Here is a 13,053-nt window from a genome sequence, read left to right as displayed (position 1 = left end):
ATTTTATGGCTAGGTTGAAACAAATGCGGTTGCGCGACGTCTGTAAACGGGGGTTTCCAGGGTAAAACTGACAAATTAAAAATAGTTTGGGGACTTAATGCGCCATGAATCTGCTATGGCAGCATATAGACATATTGTTCTATCAAACACAACAATTCTTTTGGCTTAAAATATAGCAGTTTATTTTAAACAGGGGTGCAAGAGCAGAAACTGCTTTTTCAGCCTTGTGTGTGTTTTCCACCATATGCCATATAGGCCACACTTGTATACAGAATGTTAATACAGAATTGTGGCATACATGATCCAAAATGTGGCCAGGTCTTTATGAAGTTTTTTTAAACCCCATATATTGCCAAATGTATCCATTTGATACACCTAAAATTTCATGATTTTGAGACTAATTCAGAATTTTGACAATTTTTGAAAAAAAAAATGATGGATGCAAGTCAAAACATGCATCTGCAGGTTCCATGAGGGAAAAAAATGGCATTTAGGAAGGGTTACAGATATCAGAACGCTTATTACACATATTCATTTTGACTTTTCTTTCTACAAATTTGAAAAAAAGGTTTCATTAGGACCTCATTTTTCAAATTTTGGGATTCTCTGATAATTGCTTAATGTTGCAGGTATTTAAGGGTTAATTACCCAAAAAAAAAAGTCACTTGCCCGAAACAGATTTATATTAATTAGATGAAGAAAAATAACGGCATAGAACACTTTTAGCCAAATACTAATACAAAATGCCATTTTACACTATCACACACCTCAAAATAACAAGAACAAGTATACTTAGCAATGTGGGCAAAATTATCAACTCAATGAATTTGAAAGTGATAGACATCCAGTCTATTTTGATTGGGAGTGGTCAAAATGTGTATTTGAACTTTTTAAATTTATATTCATATATTCACATCAAATATTTGTGAGAGCCTGGTTTAAGCATCAAGACAAAATTGAGTGTTATGTGAAGACAAATCTTTGTCAATCAAATGTGCATTTTATTGAAGTAGGAAACATTCAAAATTCAAAAATATACAGTACAGTATAGTATATACAAACACGCCTTCTGAGTATAAATGCTTTGGAAATTATGTGAACTTGAGTATCATGCACTTGATTGCCTTTCCTCAATTTTTGTCTGGTCCATTTGTGCAGGAACTGTGTCAGCAGACTGACCCATCAACGCGCTCAACATCTCTTTGTATTGCTTCTTATGGTGAGGGCGAATGACGCTGCCAAATCCTTCAGAGGAAAAACAGAAAAATGAAGGTAAACGTTTGGGGGGGGGGGGACGCTTTTCAATATTGCCCTTGGTGTGGCGCTAGGTTTCCAATGACCCCCGCTAAAACAGTGCAAACAAAAATAGTACATATATGGCGGAAAACACAGACAAGACTGAAAAAAACAGTTACTGCTCTTGCACTCCTCTTTAAAGGAAACTGCTGTATTTTAACCCAAAACAACTGTTGTGTTTGATAGAACAATATGTCTATATGCTGCCATAGCAGATTCATGGTGCATTAAGTTTGCCTGGCACAGCCAGACTATTCTCCCTGTATTTTTCAAACACTGAGAAATAGTCTGGGACCCAGCCCATTAACGGCCTCTCGAGCAAGGTACAAAATCAATCGTCCAATCAGATTCGTTTATTTGCGTGACGTGTTCATAACGAGTAACGTCACTCTTGCGCGCCGAAAGTCGTCTCTACAACAACACAGATGGCGAACGGGAGAGCCGAGAATATGTTCCAATCTGCAGTAAAACCAGTTTGAAATTACCAAAAACACATCGAAACAAGTCATTGACAACAGTCAACATGGCTCGCCCCAGCCATGTTGACTAACTTCTCCATTCTCCGCTCACGCTAATTACTGGTCGCTTTAACAACGTCACATCTGCCCGTTGCTGATTGGTCCACTCCGCTGTCTGTTTGCTGTGGCTTGCTCCGCCCTCGGAATTTGATCCGCCGGACGGTTGCCAGACTCAATCGCTGGAACAGCGGTGAGTCTGGTATACCAGGCAAGCATTAAGTCCCCCAACTATTTTTAATTTGCCCGTTTTACCCTGAAAACCCCCGTTTACAGACGTCGCGCAACCGCTTTTGTTTCAACCCAGCCATAAAATGAAGGTAATTAATTATATTTATTATTCAAAATGTCATTTTTAGCATGGAATCATTAATTGATGTCTAATATTTCGTTTAAAAGAAAAAGACTTTGAAAAATTATTCACTCGCATGTTTTAAACAAATTACGTCACTATGAAAAAAATGGTGTCTGTAAAAAAGTCACAGATATTTACCTCAAAGCTATCGCTTAATTGTATTTTTTTTGTGTTTCTGTCGCATTTTTTCCGATATGTTAGATGATAAATAATCGATCCAAACAAAGAAAAATTGGGAAAAATGTTTAAAAAGGTAAATATATGAAAAAGAAAATCTCGACCACTCCTTGATGTCTGCGATTTCTGCATCGCGACTCTTGTTATATTACCATGTTTAAACCATAAAATCCTCAAAAAATCCAGCTGTGGCCATTCACAGCTGTGTCTTGACACTCAGTGATACATGCTACAGGGAGTTTTTGGATCGAAACAAATGGTAAGTACGCGATAATTTCTCGTTAAAGTGATAGCGTCTGTAATTCTGCTCTTGCGTGCGCTCACCTCCAGATAGGGTTTTAAGAGATTTTAAGCTTTCCAATGATGTATCACACGTGCATATCGGACAATTTTGAAAGTTGGGTAAATTGGGGGTCTCAGAGCAGAACTTCAAGTCACCTGAGTGTTTTCCACCACATATATTCTGGCTGGCTGGCGGACACTCTGATGAGCTGGTGGACCACCCTGGGTCCTGATGGAGTCCCATCCGCTAGGACCGCGGCTGGAGAACTGTGCCTTGCCAAAGTCCCGCTCTGTTGGCGCCACTACGCTTACCCGGTGCCTTCTGCACAGCAGTTTCATTTTCAGCATAACTAACGCATGCCAGAGTGGCTAAGGCTAGTTGCAACCAGGCACGTTCAGGTAAATAAAGCAATTTCGTAAACTGAAGACATTTTTTTTTTTAAACATTAAAAAAAAAAAAAAAAAAAAAAAAAAAAAAAGGCTGAATTTACCAATTACTCATTTTCTTTCATCTTATTTAATAAAGTTGAATAAAAAAACAATATATCTTTATATTTTTATTTTCTATATTTTATTTCTCATAATCTTTTAATGATTTTCTTTTAGGATTTTGTAATTTTTAAACTGTTTTCCAATTAAATTTGATATTTAGTATTTTTCATCACTATTACTTTTTATGTACTTATATATTCCTCCACTGTTTTACGTATATTTGTTAACTCTTTAGCTGCCGCTGACGGAAATAAACGTCCAATCTATTTGAAGTGGGACGGCCACCCCTTTGTCTACAAGTGATAAAATAATCCAAACGGTTTAATTTAGTTTTTAGGGGCTACATAATTGGAAATTATGATCATCAATGGCACTAAAAGAGTTTTATGTAATTTCAGGCTTCAAGCGGTTAAAAACATGCAAGTATTCGGTGGTATCCCAGCATTTAAATGTGATTTACCAATACTTACTGACTAAAAGGCTGAAGTTTTCATCTTTTTCTGTGAATAAGGCCACGGCTGCAGCCACCATATTGTCATAGTTGTCGGTCTTCTTGTAGTCATTAACAGCTTTAAAGAGTTGAGCAGATCCCTCCGGGCCGAGTCCTTTTTTGACGTCAGCCAGAAAGGCGGTCTGAACTTGGGTTTTTGAATCAGCCCCTGCAAAACACAGAGGAGTTTGCATTTTCTTGTTCAGTAATAATTTAGAACGACATTGCAATTAAAATCACAGAGAAGTAAATTTTATGGAATTTATGATGTATCTTTCTTTCCTTCCTTTTTTTCAGGTGTCAAACTCACGGCCAAACCCCTGCATCATTTTTTTGTGGCCCGCGAAGGTAAAATGTGTGTCGTCTTCATGTATTTCGCAAAAGAAAAAATCTAAATAAAATTGTAGTCCTCAATAAAAATTGAAGACTACAGAAATCAGATTTTTTTTCTTTAAAAAAATAAAATAATAAATTAAAGATTAATTAAAAAAAATATATATATGCCCACCTCCTCCTTTTTTTGTTTTTATTACAGTAATTTTCGGACTATAAAATGTGACTTTAGTCCTATTGTTTAAACCCTGCGTTTTATAGTCCAGTGCGTCTTATTATTATTATTATTTTTTTAAAATAGATTTTTACCATACAATGAGCCATCTTTTAGTCTAAAAATTATAGTAATTAAAAAAAAAAGGACTGTCCCTTTTTGCATTTTTTAAATAAGTAAAATATAAAAAAAAAAAAAAAAAATCCAATATAAAAATAGGTATTTGTTTCTTGATTACCGTATTGGCCCGAATATAAGACGGCCCTGATTATAAGACGACCCCCTCTTTTTCAAGACTCAAGTTTGAAAAAAAGACTTTTTGAAGACCAAATTAATTTTTATACAGAAAATAATTACAGTACACCCGAAACAAATGACTATAACAATATATTTGAGAGAGAAAACATGTTATCTTGCCTCATTCATATCTTAATATCTCAACATTTAAATATGTAAACTAAAGTGCAATCACATTCATAAATGAATGGCATCTGGTTTTTGAAATGTAAATAAACTAATAAAAAAAATATATCTATTGTGATAAAACAAAAAAAATTGCAATAACTGCATTAACCATCAAAGTGAAGTCTAACTGTGACTGTAGTCTTGAAACAAATCTGAATAAGGAAAAACATTGCAATAAACTAATGCAAACTGGTTAAACTTTAGAGTAGCTGAGATCTGTCATGACAGAACACCGCTTTAATGATATCTGGTGCCATCTAGTGTCGTGAATGGGTTTAATGTCTAGACCGCAAATATAAGACAACCCCCTCTTTTTCAGTCTTATTTCAATGCAAAAAACACAGTCTTATATTCGGGCCAATACGGTAATTTAAATATATCTATAGAAAATTAATTATTCTTTTTTAAAAAAATCTGATAAATCTATATTAAATATTCTATGATTTTCCCTTTTTTTAAACAAAAACTAAAAATGAATAAATAAAAAAAATTAAAGAAATAAAAATAATAACTCTTTTCCTTCTATTTATGAATCAAACTACAAATCACTGCAAATCCTTGAGTTATGACCTACCAGTTTGATTTTCTTGGAGACCTTGATGTCCTCCTTGTTTGGATTGCTCTACATCAAAATGCGTACTTGAAGGTAAATCGGATTTGGATGACGAAAGCTCACTGGTTTGTTCAGCTGTTGGACGGAAAAAAGAACATATAAGAAATTGTTCAGCTTTACATCTACTTTTCAGTTCGGGTATGTTTCTTGGAAAAGGCAACTCACATTTGGGTCCCAAACCCATTACATAATTGAGAATTACTAATCATTGCAATGAGGGCTCTCGGAGATCTTAACCTACCACTAGGTGGCATTCTTGCTTTCTTTTCATCTGTATATACTGAGTGTTCCGCTTTGTACCCACAGCCAGTACCGGTCTGTTCCAGGCACTTCTCATCAAATATCTTTCTGTGATGTGGCCGCACGAAGGGGTACAAACCTATAGGAAGTAAAAGATTAAATATTAAATTCACGGAATTCTCCAGCCAAATCCTTGTACACGCAATGATATGCAAGCTGCCGTTCTAATAAAAATGACTTACCGCGTAAAAGTCTGTAAGTATGAGGGTCATCGGTTAATAAAGACGTGTTTAGAAGCAGCTGGTCCAGATTGTCATCTTTCTTATACGTATACAGAGCTTGACGAATTTTCTCAAAGTTGACCTGGCTCAGTGATGACTTCATTTCTCCAAGGAATGTCTTCGCAATACTGTTTTTCCCATTGCCAGTAACAACTACAGAGACACTTGGCTTCTTGAAAAGGAATAAAAATCAAGGGGGAAAAAATTACAGTTTGTTCATACAAAATCATATGCCAGTGATGTCAAGGTTTCCCCTACACAGAAAAGATTGTGGCGTACAGCCACAACAAAATAAAAGCCGCCACGCCTTGCAAATTTAGATTTTTTTTTAAATTATTTAAGGAAAAATTCAAATTCATAATTTGTATAATTTAACAATACGTCTTTGCTGGGCTATATGTGCAAGTGTGGGAAAAAATAAAAATGAGTGACTGTGGTTTATTGAAGTACATTCAGCGGCTGTCGGGCAGTGCACAAGGAAACGCACCGTTTTGGGCAATACAAAACGCACTATTTGCCAGAAGTTGTCTGAAATAGCACGTCAAATAAAAATTGTTCCTTTACACGCTTTATTTTAAAAAATCGCATCGGTTCTCCAGTTGCAAGCTTGGGCCTGACTACGTTAGTGCGGAGTTGGAAATTGGGAGAATTCCATAGAAAGGTATTTCAAGTTAAAGAATGGAATTCTGGTTTAAGCATGTGAAAACGACCTTATTATTGACATTGACATAACGTTTAAGTTCTTTATGGCGTGTGTTTGACCCGAAGCTTCGCGTACTAGCATAGCATTTGTCCGTTGCTGATATCACTGGTTATAATTTCAGATGAGTATTTTAATAATAATAATTAGGGCTGTCAAACGATTAAAATTTTTAATTGAGTTAATCACAGCTTAAAAATTAATTAATCGTAATTCAAACCATCTCTAAAATATGCCATATTGTTCTGCAAATTATTGTTGGAATGGAAAGATAAGACAAGACGGATATATACATTCAACGTACAGTACATAAGTACTGTATTTGTTTATTATAACAATAAATCCACAAGATGCCATTAACATTATTAACATTCTTTCTGTGAAAGGGATCCACGGATAGAAAGACTTGTAATTCTTAAAGGAAAAAATGTGAGTTTGTATATTGTGACTAAATATTGCCATCTAGTGTATTTGTTGAGCTTTCAGTAAATGATACTGTAGCGACTTAACTGTTCTGCCCAAATGCATGATGGGAAGTGGTGCAACCATGACTGTGTGTGGTGGCAGCAAATGACATATCTTCTCTGCGTTGGGTAAAATACAGGGTGTTAAGAATAAATCAACTCCTGTCATTCTTCCCCACGTCACTGCCCACAATATTTCTAGTTGTTGTGGGAAAGATGTTAAAGCTTTTGCCATTTAAAAGCACGGCTCCAATGTATGCTTGTATCTACTTTACTCACTTGACGCTGCCGCTTAGCTCTGTATATAAGTTAAACGGTACCATTATAGGTTGTTTGTGGCAATGCGTGAGTGGGTCGTGCTGCACATGCGTTAATTGCATTAAATATTTTAACGTGATTAATTTTAAAAATTAATTACCGCCTGTCAACGCGATAAATTTGACAGCCCTAATAATAATACCACATTTTATTTCTAGAGCGCTTTTCAAGCCACACAAAGATGCTTCACAAGAGAGATGGAATCACAGCAAAACAAAACAATTATTTAAAAAAATACATAAAAAAAGCTAAAAGATTAAAAGCACAATAAAGAGAAGTAAAGATATGACAGAGCTAGGGATCACGGTGGGTAAGAAAGAGTGAACAGGTGTGTTTTGAGTCTGGATTTGAAAAGTGAAAGGGTAGTTATACAGCGACGATTGGGGGTAGGGAGTTCCAGAGCTTGGGGGCATACTGACTGAAAGCTCTGGAACCAATGGTGGAGAGACAGACACGTGGGACAGAAAGGGGGAGGATAGTGGAAGAGCGACGTGGACAAGGTGGATTGTTTAAACCAGACATGTCCAAAGTCCGGCCTGGGGTCCACATGTGGCCCGTGGTCAAATTTCATCCGGCCCCCAGCCTCTGTCATAAAATCAATAACGTCTGGCCCGCACACAGACCTAATACATTGGTCAGCAGTACTGCTACCAGCATATGAAGTAGCTTACAGTCCCTGACAAAAGTCTTGTCGCTTATCCATTTTGTACTAACAATTGCTAATAACCTGACTTTTAATTATTCAATTGGTTTCAGAAATGGCTCATATGAAAGCTAAGACCCTCCCAAATGATGTTGAATGTACAAAAATAGATTTGTTTCACTGAAAAAAGATTAATCATTTACTGAAGACATAAAGGTCCAATTTTAGCAAGACAAAAGTTTTGTCGCTTACAGAAAGTAATGTCAAAATTGAACAAAAAATGTACTTCAAATGTAAAAATATGTTACATAACATAAGCGAATTAAGTAGTGGTGCTGTGAGATCCAAATGTAATATTTTGTATGTCTTCTATAGGCTTGAAGGACTGCATCCATGTGGTTCGGCAAGGATTCATACAATTTATTGATGAAGTAATCAGGAACATCAAAGAAAGCAGTCTTGCATGCCTCCCAGAGTTCATCAACATTCTTTGGTTTCGTCTTCCATGCTCATGCTCAATGATGTTCATGTCTGTTGACTGGGCTGGCCAGTCCTGGAGGGTCTTGATCTTCTTTGCCTTGAGGAACTTTGAGATAGAGATTGAAGTATGCGATGGAGCACCATCATACTGCAGAATTTGTCCCTTTTTATGGTTAGGAATGTAAGAGGCAGCTAAGATTTGTTGATGTTTCAGACTATTTATGTTGCCTTCCACCCTGCAGATCTCTCGCACACCCTCATACTGGATGTAACCCCAGACCATGATTTTGGTATAGATTTAACCACCAAACTTCACTCTTTTCTGAGTGAATCTTGGATCCATGTGGGCTCCAGTAGGTCTCCTGCAATATTTGTGGCGACTGTGGTGGAATTCAATGAAAGATTCATCTGAAAAATCCACCTTTTGCCACTTTTCCACCGTCCATCCTTTTGACAGGCTTTGGGCCTTGGCAAATGTCACACAGTTTTTTAATTGTCCGCACCCTGAGAGATAAATAGTCTGAAATATATACAAATCTTAGCTGCCTCTTACATTCCGAACCATAAAACGGGACAAATTCTGCAGCAGGATGGTGCTCCATCGCATACTTCAATCTCTACCTCAAGTTCCTCAAGACAAAGAAGATCAAGATCCTCCAGCACTGGCCAGCCCAGTTAACAGACATGAACATCATTGAGCATGTCTGGGGTAGGATGAAAGAGGAAGCATGGTAGACGAAACCCAAGAATGTTGATGAACTCGAGGAGGGATGCAAGACTGCTTTCTTTGATGTTCCTGATGACTTCATCAATAAATTGTATGAATTCTTGCCGAAGCCGATGGAAGTCACACAAACTATTAAATTTGTATGACACAGCACTTACTACTTAATTCACTTACGTTATGTAACATATTTTTGTATTTGAAGTACATTTTTTGTTCAATTTTCACATTACTTTCTGTAGGCGAAAAAACTTTTGTCTTGCCAAAATTTGACCTTTACGTCTTTATCAAATGACGAATCTTTTTTCAGTGAAACAAATCTATTTTTGTACATTCAACATCATTTGGGAGCGTCTTAGCTTTCATATGAGCCATTTCTGAAACCAATTGAATAATTAAAAGTCAGATTATTAGCAATTGTTTCTACAAAATGGATAAGCGACAAAACTTTTGTTAGGGACTGTACACACTAAATGCTGCTCCTCATTTACCCATTAAAAGGCAGCAGCACTCTAAGCAACATTACCCCGTGTGACCCTTTACTTCCAATTTTCTAAAATGGCGACAATCAACAAAAAGAACGGAAGTTGACTGCGACGGCCGACGCTTCAAGGATAGGTGGAAATTGGACGATTTCTTTACTAAAATACGCAACAACTGTGTCTGCCTCATTTGCAAAGAGACAGTTCCTATTTTTTAAAGAGTTCAATGTGAGGCAATATTACCAAACAAGACATGCTGACATGTACAACAAGATTACAGGGAAGATAGGCAGCGAGAAATTGAAGCAACTTGAAGCTAATGTAATTTCACAGCAGCAGTAATTCGCAAGAGTCCAAGAGTCGAAAGAGAACGCCACAAAGGCTAGTTGCGAGACTGTTGAAATTATTCATTAAAAAAAAAATAATAAAGTGAATGTGACACACAGAATTGCTTGCTAAAATTTGCTTAAATACATTGTTCTATGTAAAGGACATCAGCCAAGGTCGGCCCCCCACATTTTTACCACACCAAATCTGGGCCCCTTTGTAAAAAGTTTGGACACCCCTGGTTTAAACGGAGTAGATTGCAAAGGTAAGCAGGGGCCAAGCCATGGAGTGCTTTGAAGGTGTTGATGAGGATCTTGTAATTGATTCTTTGTTTGACGGGAAGCCAGAGAAGTTGACGGAGGATGGGGGTTATGTGGTGTGTGGCGGGGGTCCGAGTGATGAGGCGTGCTGCTGAGTTCTGAACGAGCTGCAGTTTTTGGAGGGACTTGTTAGGGAAACCAAAGAGCAGTGAGTTACAGTATTCGAGCTGGGAGGTTATAGGGCAGGGCGGTAAACCGAAAATTTACCGTTACCGAAATTCTTCACGATGACCGACGTAATTTTGACCATGTCGGTAAATTCGGTAATTTAATAAAAGAAGAAAATATAGTCTTTTCATCCCGCTTTGACTCTGTGTTGTTCGGCTATGTTCATTCCCCTTTAAGAAAGCAGACAGTGTGCTTACGTTTGGAGTCACATGGTTTTCAGGAAGCCAATCAAACAGAAGCCCGGTAGGCTAACGCTAGCAGCTAACGCTAGCGGCTAACGCTACAAGTAAACGGGATGAAGTCGGGCTTAAGTTAGCTTCGCCAAACTTCCACCCGACATTAAGTAAACTCTTGACGGGTTCCAGATAGGGATGGAAAAACCGAGGCTTTCTGAAACAATGAACCACTTTTAAGACAATTGCCCTAAATTGAATCACTGTTTGACACACTGCAAGAGCCCCATCTACTGGATAAACAGTGCACGTTTCTTTTTAAAAGTAAAGTTGACAAATTGCCTCAGCATTACATATCTTCAATAGAAATTAAGTGGATGTCGTCTATTTCGACCAGGAGATCGTGTCGTTATTAAGTGTGATTTACACAATTAAAGTTGACCTCTTTAAGCCTGTGTCATTGCTTTTGTCTGTGAAGATGTGTTCAAAGCAGTATTTGTAATACACGACAGTGCTAGTCTTGTAAGTGGCTCGTCCTAGATGACGGGGAGTAACTATGTATTGTTTATTTTTTGTAAAAATTGCAGTACAGTAAGCACAGTGCTTGGGAACAGGAATATTATTTATTGCATACTGTAAGGATTTCCAAAATCATAAGATGTAAATAACTGAGCCGAATAAAAGAAAGGAAAGGTTTGTGAAACATTTTATTTTCTAATTAAGTATAATTTCTGGGGGGCGGGTGGATGTGTCGTATTTGTATCTATTCTAAATATCTAAACGTATGCCACTATCTAGTGTATAACAATGCGGAATGAATTTAATGAAATTCAAGTGATGATATTTTTCAAGTCATACAAGCTGTTATAAATGTTCACACAAGAATTCTTATTGTTTACAAGATTTTTTTTAATACTTAATGTTTAGACTGCATGTGCAATTGTTAAATTGAAAGCTGGTAAATAAATTTAATGAGAAACTTAATTTGTATTCCATGCATTGATTCAAATTTTCAAATTATATAACAGTTTGCTTGGGCGAATTTATCGTCATTTATCGTTATCGAGGTAAATCTGCTCAATTTATCGTGATACGTACTTAAGGCCATATCGCCCAGCCCTAGGTTATTAGACTACAGACCAGGGTAGAAGCGGTATGACGGGTGAGAGAAGGGAGGGGACGAGAAATATTGCCAGAACCAGTAGTCAATGTCATCTAAGCAGAGGGTGGGAGGGAGGCGGTTGGTTTTGAGGAAATGTAGAGCTGGGTGTCATACGCGTAACAGTGGAAGTGAATGTTGTTTTTGCGGAAGATGGAACCGAGGGGGAGAATGTAAATGATAAAGAGGAGCGTCCCCAGGACAGAACCCTGGGGCACGCCAGCGGAGACAGGGAGGGAATTGGATTCATGGGAGCCGAATTTGACAAATCTTGTGCGGTCGGGTAGGTAGGTAGGAAGTGAACCAGGACAGGGGTGCGTGGGTGATATTGAAGTGTTAAGAAAAGATTTAAGTTGTCAACAGACGAGGGTCTGTTAACTGACGGACTATTACTGTTGTGGTAATGTAGTACGAATTGGGGCCAAATATAGAAAAGAAAAAACAAAAAGGACCACGAGATGTAAGTAGCTGTAATCAGCTACGCATTTTACGTACAGTACATGCACCGTAGCCGAGAGCTATGACATTAGCCTGGTTAATGAAGTACAGGGTGTTCCAAAATGTTTGACCCCATTTCGTAGGCCAATAATTTTGACAATTTTTATTGGAATGACCTCAAATTTTCACAGCTCGTGTAGAAACGTATCAAGTTTTTGTGTGTAACGTTTGGCATTTCTATCTTTTCAGGTTAAGAAATGCCGTTCACTTCAAAAGAAAAGGCATTTTGCGTGTTATGGTATGCTCGGACTCAGTCACCGAATACAGTGCAGCGTGCCTTCTTCACAAATTTTGCATAGAAGGCACAAACTACAAAACAAATTAGGACTTGGCACCAAAAATTTAAAGAAATTTCAGCGAGTCCGGCACGAGCTCGAATACAGACTCGACCTGTGCAGAGTCACAGGCGGCGCTTATATTGAACATTTATGAAAATCTGTCATAGAACCAACAAATATTTGCACTTTTCTTTGTAAATTTAACCAATAAAACTTATGACCTTCAACATAACGTGTATTTAGTTTCATTAAGATCCATCATGTAGTTTCCGAGAAATGGACATTTAGAATGGGGTCAACCATTTTGGAACACCCTAAATTTCAAATAGATATTTGTTATGGTTCTTCTTTGAAAAAAATAAATAAATAAAAAATTCCCATTTGTTATTATATGAAGCAATTTCGCCGCGGCACGACATGCTGGGACTGTCAGACTCCGATGTAGCCCACCACCACCACAGCTAAAAAAAAAATCCTAGGGGAAACCCTGGATGTATACAGACTACTGTTCTCATGATAGGACAATTTTCCACCCAATTGCGAAACTAAATTACCATTTTCGATAA

At 37.4% G+C, this 13,053-nt stretch overlaps 1 protein-coding gene across 2 annotated transcripts in view; it reads right to left on the bottom strand.

The window, feature by feature from the left end:
* Positions 1 to 701: 701 nt before the first annotated feature.
* Positions 702 to 13,053, bottom strand: part of rtel1 (regulator of telomere elongation helicase 1) — a 52,138-nt gene continuing 39,786 nt past the window's right edge. Inside the window, exons 28-32 of one of the 2 annotated variants that reach the window (XM_057823232.1) lie at positions 5,715 to 5,922; positions 5,474 to 5,611; positions 5,194 to 5,307; positions 3,588 to 3,776; positions 702 to 1,245 (exon numbers count right to left, since the gene is read on the bottom strand). In XM_057823232.1, coding sequence (XP_057679215.1) covers positions 1,109 to 1,245; positions 3,588 to 3,776; positions 5,194 to 5,307; positions 5,474 to 5,611; positions 5,715 to 5,922 — 786 coding nt within the window. In that variant the 3' untranslated portion in view covers positions 702 to 1,108. Of the gene's footprint in view, positions 1,246 to 3,587; positions 3,777 to 5,193; positions 5,308 to 5,473; positions 5,612 to 5,714; positions 5,926 to 13,053 lie in introns of both variants that reach the window. The other variant, XM_057823223.1, reaches the window with a different exon arrangement.

The sequence above is a fragment of the Corythoichthys intestinalis genome, chromosome 2 (genome assembly GCF_030265065.1).
Source record: "Corythoichthys intestinalis isolate RoL2023-P3 chromosome 2, ASM3026506v1, whole genome shotgun sequence".
Lineage (NCBI taxonomy): Eukaryota > Metazoa > Chordata > Actinopteri > Syngnathiformes > Syngnathidae > Corythoichthys > Corythoichthys intestinalis.
This window is presented reverse-complemented; position numbering and strand designations above follow the sequence as displayed.